This window comes from Austrofundulus limnaeus, unplaced genomic scaffold, assembly GCF_001266775.1.
Source record: "Austrofundulus limnaeus strain Quisiro unplaced genomic scaffold, Austrofundulus_limnaeus-1.0 Scaffold394, whole genome shotgun sequence".
NCBI lineage: Eukaryota > Metazoa > Chordata > Actinopteri > Cyprinodontiformes > Rivulidae > Austrofundulus > Austrofundulus limnaeus.
In genome coordinates, this window is record NW_013952796.1 from 292,922 (window position 1) to 302,425 (window position 9,504).

General features: G+C 46.7%; 1 protein-coding gene across 2 annotated transcripts in view; it reads right to left on the bottom strand.

Moving 5' to 3' along the window:
- cep170bb (centrosomal protein 170Bb) overlaps positions 1–9,504 on the bottom strand; it is a gene marked incomplete in the record, with an annotated part of 21,081 nt that overhangs the window by 6,286 nt on the left and 5,291 nt on the right. The window contains 10 exon segments of one of the 2 annotated variants that reach the window (XM_014023890.1): positions 359–496; positions 1,407–1,448; positions 1,604–1,760; positions 2,306–2,549; positions 5,120–6,838; positions 6,937–7,045; positions 7,202–7,378; positions 7,635–8,701; positions 8,824–9,321; positions 9,392–9,493. In XM_014023890.1, coding sequence (XP_013879344.1) covers positions 359–496; positions 1,407–1,448; positions 1,604–1,760; positions 2,306–2,549; positions 5,120–6,838; positions 6,937–7,045; positions 7,202–7,378; positions 7,635–8,701; positions 8,824–9,321; positions 9,392–9,493 — 4,253 coding nt within the window. 2 annotated transcript variants of the gene reach the window in all.

Genomic DNA, 9,504 nt, shown 5'->3' on the forward strand with positions numbered 1-9,504 from the left:
TTTTAGTTTTTACAATATGGTCACCCAACACTTTTAACAATAGCCTCTACCTCAAGAGGTAGAGGAGCCAAAAGACTGGCTCACTGCTGCCAACTAGTGGTCAGAGGCTGAACTACAACATAAAAATGAACGGCTGGCAGGAAAGTTGACATTTTAAACCTTAATAAAAAAATCGATACAGGGCTTTAGAATATCGATACAGTATCGGGAAATGAAATATCGTGATATTTCAGTGTATCGATATTTTCTTATACCCCTATTCAAAAGTGATCATTGTTCAGATTTTGGATTTTAAAGCAAAGGTTTGGTTTCTCTGAGGTGCGGCGTGAACGTGGCCTCAGTGGGATCTGACAGACACCTCTTCGCGATTCCACGGGCGCCGTTGCAAAGAGGCGGGCTCTGTCTCATTCATATTTGCGTCCAGGTCCAAGGCGGCGGCAGAACCTGGAGGAACCTTCTGGTAGTTTAAGCTGGCCTCGGGGATACGTTGGACCAGCTGGAAAGAGAGTAGATCTGAATGTTCGTCACAAAGCGGGCGAGCGCCGTCGGGTGGAAGGGGCGGTGCTCTGTGAACGCATGCAGCGAGTCAACATGCAGCTGCAGAATGGTGGGGGGCGGGGGCAACAGTGAGTTTTAGTTCTGCTGGGATTCAGTTCGTTAACGACCACAGGGAGGAGCAGGAGTGCAGGGAGAACCCGGTCCCAGCTCCATGAACCAGGAAAACCAGTTCATTACCGCAGGAGGCTGATGGAGGCTCGTTAACAGCAAAAACTACAGAGCGGGTGAATCTGAGCTGCAGTCTGTGCTTAAAACCAACAACATGCAAAGAAAAGCGTCAGTTTGAAACTCGTTTCCTTACGCACGACCCACGGACCTGGCTACACACAGAACTGGTTCAGATGGGACATGAGGGACAAGATGAGAGGAGCAGAACGGATCAGGGACCTCAGGACAGAAGGATGAGTGGATCAGAAACTCAACACTGAAATCTCACACAGGTTCATAAAAATCACCATAAAAGGCAAAATGGATCAATAAAGTTTGCTTTTTGAAAACTAGAACAGAACTAAATGTTCCAGAAGAAGGTTACCAACTTTAAAAAAGGTAAAATTTGGGACATTTTTTTGTTTAAATGATAAAATATCTCCCTGGTGACCAGTTTATTACCAGGTTTTGTTCGTTTAGTTTTGATAAAAATACCACTTATATATTAAGATAGTCTTCTCTGTCCCCTCTGAGCCTTCATCCTTCATCCTTCCAGCTCAGATCTGGTTTGTGTTGTTAATGATCTTCCATGCAGAACGCTGGAATCTGAAACAAACTCGATGTTTCAGAACAGTCCGACAGTGAGAGGGGCGAGTTAGGGTCAGTGATGGGACAAATCAAGGATCAGGAGGCTTGGACACCTGAGATGGTCGAACCCCGTAGCGGTATGGAACAGATGACGTCTGTGCAGCGAAACAGAAATATGGATCATGAGAGTCAGAAGCATGACCCGCAAACACACAAGACTCCCCCTGCGGCGTCGCTGTGCCCACTCAGGAGGGAGGGAACACCGGGATGATCAGTGTGTGTGTGGTAGTAACGTGTGTTCATGCCCCACCTCCTCCCGGGCAGACATGGTGGAGGCCGGTGTGTTGGGCAGCGAGCTGGGAGAGGTGGCGGGTCCCATCGCAGAGCTGGGCGAGTCCCCGTCCCCGGCAACATCGTGGATCTCCTGGGCCAGGATGGCCAGGTCTTTAGCCAGGTCCTGACTGAGCCTGCAGCGGGAGCACAAGCGTCACGAGAGGGTCAGAGTATGGAAAGCCTGAAGTGCCACAGAAACGCCACATTACAACGCGTTAAACAAAGAAAAAAAAATCTATTTCTTTGCAGCTCAGTCATCTGTGATGAAGTAATGTGGTCTGCATTTCTAGTTATCTTATTGGATGAAATAAGTTTAATCTAAGTGGATGAGAAAAGTATGGGCAGGGCTTAATAAAACGCAATCTAAAACGGCATTTAGATGTGGAAAGAGCGGTGTAAAAATGGCATTTTTATTGCAACAGAATGCTTGACGGCGTTCTAAGAGGCGTTCACTGACCGGAGAAAACGTTGTTTTTTACGGCGTTCTCCAAACGGCGAAAAAGACGACGTTCTGGCGGGGCTTACGGCGTATTTTACGGCGTTCTGACTTATAAAACTGCCTTTTTTACGGCGTTTTTTAAGTTTAACACGTTGTAAAGCTGCGTTTCTGTGTCACTTAGGGCTTTCCATATCAGAGGGGTGGAGCGCTGCGTCCAGGCGCAGCACCGGTCTTACGTACTTGGCGATCTCGGCGCTGTGCGTGGACCAGTTCTGGTACGGGTCGACATCGTTCTGGTCCTCGTCCTCCTCCGTCTCCAGCGAGACAGACTTGGTTCTGGCGGCCACTCGTTGGCTGCGTGGCGTCTGTGCCGAGGCTGCTGCTGGGTGGGAGGGGCGTTTGGATTTGGAGCTACCGGCGTTGGTCTCGTATTCGTCCTCAGAGGACGAGGAGAAGTCCGAGCCCTTCTGTTTACGATGGGACCCTGAAAGGATTGAAATGGTTTTATTAAAACCTGCTGGCCTCAGTCAGAACCATTGATAGATATTACTGGATTGGGCGTGGCTAGCGCGTTGCTAGCTACATTGACATCACACACTGGAGCTCTGTTCTGCATTGAGGAGCCTCAACAAAATGAATGGATGTCAATGGACTGTGAGGTGTCTTCCTGAAGAAAAACTCTTGTAACTTCCTTATTACATGCTCGATTTTTACAAACTATGGTGCAAAATAACGCTGAGGAAATTGTAAATCTTATAGGTATGGAAATTTAAAATAGATAATTAATTTAAATGACTAAAATAGTGGCTTAAACTAAGTATTTTGCATTTCACAGGTTTTTTTTTTCATACAAAACAATGAGTTCTGACCAGCTGGATACTCATATGTATATTTATTAATTAAAACTGAATCTTAGACATTTAAAGTAATAAAATTAATCTTTCAAGCTTATATATATATACACACACAAATATAAAAGTTTTTGCTGTAAACTACAATAATTTTAACATCAGTAAAAATAAACTAAAATATACAAATTATTTCATGTCACAAAGTATTGTTTAATGAATTTATTTTTTCACAAAGAATTATTCTTCAGTTTCACAATGATGCGATGCATCTGAAGCCGACCCACAGCTGGCACACGTTTTTCCCTCCTTTTTCTCTGGAAATGTTGAAAAACACAAATACTGGTTGTAGAAAATATCTGAATAAACCGGCCTGTCTGATAACGTGACTATTTTGTTTATGATGCCCAATCATTACATTAGTGTCTATTATTAGTGAGTCTAAATCATAATTTCTGAATTTATATGCAGTCTAACTAGTCAACAATCCAATAAAGTCCATATTAACATGTTTAATATCAGTAAATAATATCTTGGACAACAGATAAAATCGATTTTAAATATGGTTAAACATGAACATTTTGTAGCTGTTTAATGTTAGCATACAGGTTTTACAATTAAAATAATTAATTTTGGTTAAATATGTGTAATATTTACCTGTGAAACATAACCTTTTAGCTCTTGTAAACATGTTGTAACAATTTCTGCAGTTAAAGTATTTATACTATTTGTACATTTATAAAGCATTTGTTTGCACCGCGCTACGTTCTGCTCATTGATTTCAATGGTTAGCCTTAGCATTAGCGCAATGCATAAAAATCCCCCTTGCGAAGCCACGCCCAGGTCACGTGACGCCCAATCCAGTAATACTGTGTATATCAATGGTCAGAACAAGAACATGTGAACGAGCTGCAGATGATGACAGATAGGTTCAGTTCAGTCAAATCAGCTCAGTTTAATCCCAACAACTAATCCAAATAATCTCTACTTGCTTATAAAGCGCTCTTTGTTCCAGACATCCTGGTTCCTGAACATCACTGAGGAGATGGGGAAACAGTTTCCATGGTAATAAAGCAGCAGCAGTTCACAGGGGACAGATGTTGGACGTGACTGAACTGTTTTTTCAGCTGAAACATGGTCTGTATCGCACAAGTAACTGATGTCAGATTATAATTGCATTTTGTTCCTCTTTTCAATCAAGGTTCCAGGGTGTCGAAGGCTGTCTGGTGTGTCTGTATCAGATGCAGTTCAAACTGTGGTGAGCACAGCTAACCAAAACATTAGCTTAACTAACCACTAACCTGCTAAACAAGAACATTAGCTCTGCTAAACTCAACAGTTTTTGTTCCACCAGTGGGCAAAAACAGTGCGGTTTTTGCATTTAAACATTTCCAGATGCTACAGCGGGCTTTTATTTTGAAAACTAGAGTGTCAGACAACTTCCTCCGATTCTTACCTTTAGTTTGACGCCCTCACAAAAGATAAAAAATGTCAAAAGGCTTTCAAGGAATTTCAGGGGTTAGAGCTAAGGTTAACAGATAAAAAAATAAAATAAAAAAAGTGGAAGCTAATGCTAACCGCTAACCGCTATGTTGACTGTCAGCCTGTGCCAAATGTCCTCATCTGCTTCCAGGTGAAGATTTTTATTGGTTTAATTTGAAGGTGGGTGGTATCATTTGCCAGTCTGAACCAGAGTTTTACCTTTGTCTAACTTGTGGTACTTCCAGGTTATCCCTTTCAGAATGAAAGCATCTCTTTGATCGAGTTTGTATTTTCATAAACGCCATTTGAAGTTAGTCAAACAAGTACTTAACCATATTTTCTACAGTAATTTTTTGTATTTATTTAAATATTGTTAACTGTTTTTATGTCTTTTTGACACTCTTACTTTGAAATGTAGCTGCTAAAGATGCCACATGCTATACACACACGGTGCCTAACACGTCCAGCACAGCTTGTAAATGGTGATAGTTTTATTTCATTTGAGATGATTGCCATAAAATACAAGTTTTACATGTGGTCATTTAAGCAGACTTAACATTTATGAGAATCTTAATTTAGCGGAAGCTAGTCCGCTAACAGTTTCCAAAGTTTAGTGCTAAGTTTAAAGCTTAATAAGAAGCTAGTTTCACAGTTAGCGGTTTAACAAACCAATGAGTTCAAAGATATCTAAATGTTCCACATCTTTATGCTGCTCCAGACTCACCACTGCTGGGGTACTTGGCTCCACTTGATCGGGTTCGAGTCAGCGGCTGCTTTGCAGAAGCTCCACCCCCTCGGCTGGCTGCTTGGCGGGCGTCACCAACTGATGTTTTCCTGGCCGTAGGAGGAGGCTCAGCATTGCGATTGGAGAAACCAGACCGACTCGTGGAGGTTTCGTTGTCACTGGGAGCCGTAAAAGAGCCGGTTCTCTTCCGGGGCATCGCCAAAATGTCCAGTCTGGACATCTTCTTACCTTCAGCAGATGCTTTACATGGAGTAGAAATCTGGTCAGAATTTTGGGAGGCTCGATCAGTCTCTGTACCCTCATTGTCTGAGGCTTCACCCAGGCGTGCTCGTCGGAGCATTGATGCTCGGGTCGGCCGTGGTGCTGACAGGCTGTTGGAACGGGTCAGAACCTGCTGAGTCACTGTCTTAGGCGTCTTTCCATTGTCTTCTTTCTGAAGAGGAGCAATAATTTTTTTGGTGCGGCTGGATGGACGGGAAACTTCCTGATCAGAAGATGTAGTTTCCGTCCAGTTGGGTCCAGAAGCTTGTTCAGACATATCCAAAGAGCCGCGGTTGCCCGTACTGCGACGCATCTGGAAGCGCTTTGTTGTGTCTCCCTTGCATGGCGCTTCGGCGGATATCTGGTTGCGACGTTTCTCAGAAAGCCGCTCTCGGGCACTGAGCTGTCGTCCCTTTTCCTGAATGGACGGGCTGGAAGAGGACTTCTCCTTTTGAAGGCTGCTGATTGTGGGTCGCTTCTTAGAATTGGAGCTGATAGGAACATTTTTGCTACTCACTTGACTCACAGTGCTTGCTGTATCTACATCTGACTCACCTGAAAGGGAATCGTCCATGCGGGTAGACGAGCCCCCCTTCTTCGAGCTACGTCCAGAACCAATTGAGGGCAGCTTGGTGTCCAGAGAGGACAGAGTTCCCTCTGCCTCCTGAAGGAAGGGCTGAGTGTCCTGGATGTTCTCGCGCCTCTGCTCCATCTCTCTGATGGATGGGTGGCTGGAGATATGGGGAAGCTTTTTCATCTGGACAGTGTCACTGGGTTGGTCTTTGGTGAAACTCTCCTGCCGGACCATAAACAGCATGCCGCTGTCTTTAGTAGGAACCGAATCTCTGTCCTGTGTTTGGAGGTTAGGAGCAGAGCTGTTGGGTTTGACTCCTGTCCTCTTGGGTTCGTGTCCACTTAAGTGTCGGATCAGGACTGTGGTAGGAGGAGTTTTAGCAGGGAGGTCTCGAGTCCTCTCAGACTGGACGGGGCTCCGGGCTTGGTCAGGCTTGCCTGGGTAATCCTCAGCACCAATGTAGAAGGAGGTGGATTTGTTGGTTGGAGAAACTCTTTCCTGATATTTAAAGGGGTGGCCTGCAACACCTGGAGACGTAGCTCCAGTCCTGGCATCCTTCCTTGCTTTCTCCAGAATAGGTGCTTCTTCGGAGCGACTGGCATCACTCAGGCTGTCTGGGTCTAGGTCATCCTGAACGGCTAGGTGCTGGGTGGAGTCCTGTGGGCAAAGGTGACCAGAAACTCTGTTCAGAGACTCCTGGCCCTGGTACGATTCGTGCCGAATCAGGATGCTCGGAGGAACACTTTCCAGTTTCTCTGGAGGCACTTGAGGCAGCAACCGTCTCGTCCTGGAGCTGTGGCTCGTCTCTGACTCTGAGGTGTCGTAGCTGAAACTTCCCATCGAATGGCTCGTGAAATGCAAATCTACGAAACAAAATGTTGTTATTGCAACTTGTGTCAACATCATCTTAAAATCTTGTATTGTTTTATTTCTGATAAACCAAAAGTAACTTCAGCAGCACCTTCGACACATTCTACTTGATGTGGAGTGGAGCCAGGTTCAGCATAGCTGTCTGCTAGACTGGCCCATCGGGAAACCCACTTTGGACCCTCAATACCGGCAGCAGGAACCTAGAAAACAAAAAAATCATGAAGATATGTCGGGTTCCACAAGTCAAACAAGATGTGACCAAATGAAATGGGAGGAACGGTGTAAACACCAGTCTGGATGTTCTCGGACAAGAGCATGCAACACAGGTGTTTCTTTGGGTTCTGGTCAGGTGTTACCTGTATGGGACCTGTTGGGGTGCCACTGAGAGCAGCTGGGATAAAGCCATGCAACGGGTCCACAGTGCTACCATCACTAGGCAGGTTAGCTTGCTCATCTTTGCCTTCATTTATAACTGGTCTACTGACTCCTGTGGTCACATCACTGTACTCTGGAGAGTCGAGGACACCAAACACCTGTTGGACACAGGGCATGCATGAGGAGGGGCGGGACCACACCGACAGGAAGAAGCAGGAAGTACGAAGGGTTCCATGCACTGCTAAACATTTAAAACTGTGTTTGACAGAGGAAAACTTCAGTAAATTAAAGACATGAGAAGTTTTAGATCTTATCTATCCAGTCTGCAGAACTCTTTCTTTAAAAACTATAAAGCATGGATTCTACTTCACTCCAGAACCCGTGGGGCCAAAAACCCTCCGACTTGATAATCACCTGATCAATCATGCTGCGAGCCTCTTCCACCTCTTTGTCTTGCGACTCTGTCTCAATAGTGTACGTCCCAGCATCACTCAGACTATCATCCTCCTCGTTCTTCTTCATCCTCGGGGAACCTTTGAGGTCTCCTCCGCTAACACCCAGAGACAGGATAGGGGACATTGGGGTTCCAGATAGATGGACCAGTGAGACCATGTGGCCAGGAGCACTTGGTGGTATTGCGGATTTTGAGGCTGCTTGAGGCTGTAAGGGTGATGAGGGGTAGGAGATTGAAGCAGGTGTTGAAGGTTCTTGCGGGGAGGGAAACTGCGCTTGAGGCGGCGACACCATCACTGGCGGTGCGGACATAGGGGGAGGCGACGTCTTGTCCCTGGTTGGGGAGGACTCCTTCTGACCAGAGTCCTTCAAGAATTCAGCAGCAAACTCTTGGGCAAGCTTCGACTTCTTACCAACGCTGCCGAAAGGTCTGACGATAATTCCCGATGAGGAGTGAGAGGAGGAGCTCAGCGAAGCCCCTTCTCCCTCCGTCTTCTCCCTTTTCAGAGAGCTGGACCTCTGGGGCCCGCTGTGGCCCTGACCCTTTAAAGGAACGGTCACTTGTTGGGTGGGAGGAATGTGTCCGTGCACGGATGCTGGCCTCTCGCCGCCTTTACGTCGCTCCAGCTTGGACTTGAGGGCGGAGTAAGTGTCGGCGTGAGCGGGGTTGTGCGTGAAGGACTGAGAACGCTTCTTACGTGGGTTGTCGTCAAAAAACTCGATGATGAAGGCCTGCTGGGTGAGGTGCTCAGGAGGCCCCGGCTTCGGGGTGTCTGTTGGAGACGAGGGCTGAGGAGGGCTCTGAGACAGGGGCTGCTCAGGGACCACAGGTGAGAGCGGAGCTTGTCTGGGTGGGGAGTATTGCAGCAGGTGGTGGAGTTTCTGTGCTGGAGGAGGCTCCTGTGTGGACTGGACAGTCTGCTGGGATGTCTCAGACTGCTCTGATTGGACAGAGTGGTGGGATTTGCTTCTGCCGTTGAGTACCGGGTCTTCTGAATCACTTTGGGTTCCGTCCTCATGATGATGACCTGCTAACAAGAGCATTAAAACATATTTATGTTCGACAAGAAGAAGTTTCTTTCGAACAGTCACATTCTGACATGGTATCTTGGTCTAAAAACCTGATCTAGACACTCGGGGTGGCTCTAACCTTTGAGGGTCTTGATGTTCATGGCAAGGTCACTCTTGGTGCTGTAAACATCCTCACACGGTGCATGCCTCCTCATCATGCTGACGTCACTGTGAACCAGCCAATCAGCCACTTTGCTCTGCGCTGACATCATCTCCGACGGCGCGGCGGTGATGGTGGTCTTGGCGGGCGGAGCCTGTGGCTTCCTTTGGCGAGTGGAGAACTTGGTGACGTGGTCTTTGATCTTGATTTTGCCGGGCATGCAGTCGTCAAACTCGATGGTGAAGGAGGCGTGGCTTTGAACGATGGGCGGGGTTGGGGTGGGAGGGGAAGGCGGAGCCTGGGGCACGTCCGTGTCCTTGGTGGGGATTTCATGGAGCTCTGCTCCTGATGGTTTCTGGTGTTGGAAGTCCTTGGTGGGTATCTCAAAGTAGCTGGGCTCACGGTGGTAGGAAGGAAAGACGGTCTTTGGTTGGGAGGAAAAATCTGGATCCACGGATGAAGCATCTTTCTGTCCATCTGAAAAAGAAAGAAGCGTTACTTTAAAATGAAAATAAAGGACGAAAATACAAGAACTAATAATGTTTACCTGGATGAGGCTGATCACTGCTCTGGACTTTATTCCCATAATCCTCCTCTCCCCACCATGACGGCTGACCATACAGAGGAGTGGGCCGACTCACTGGAGCCTCTGTCACAAAC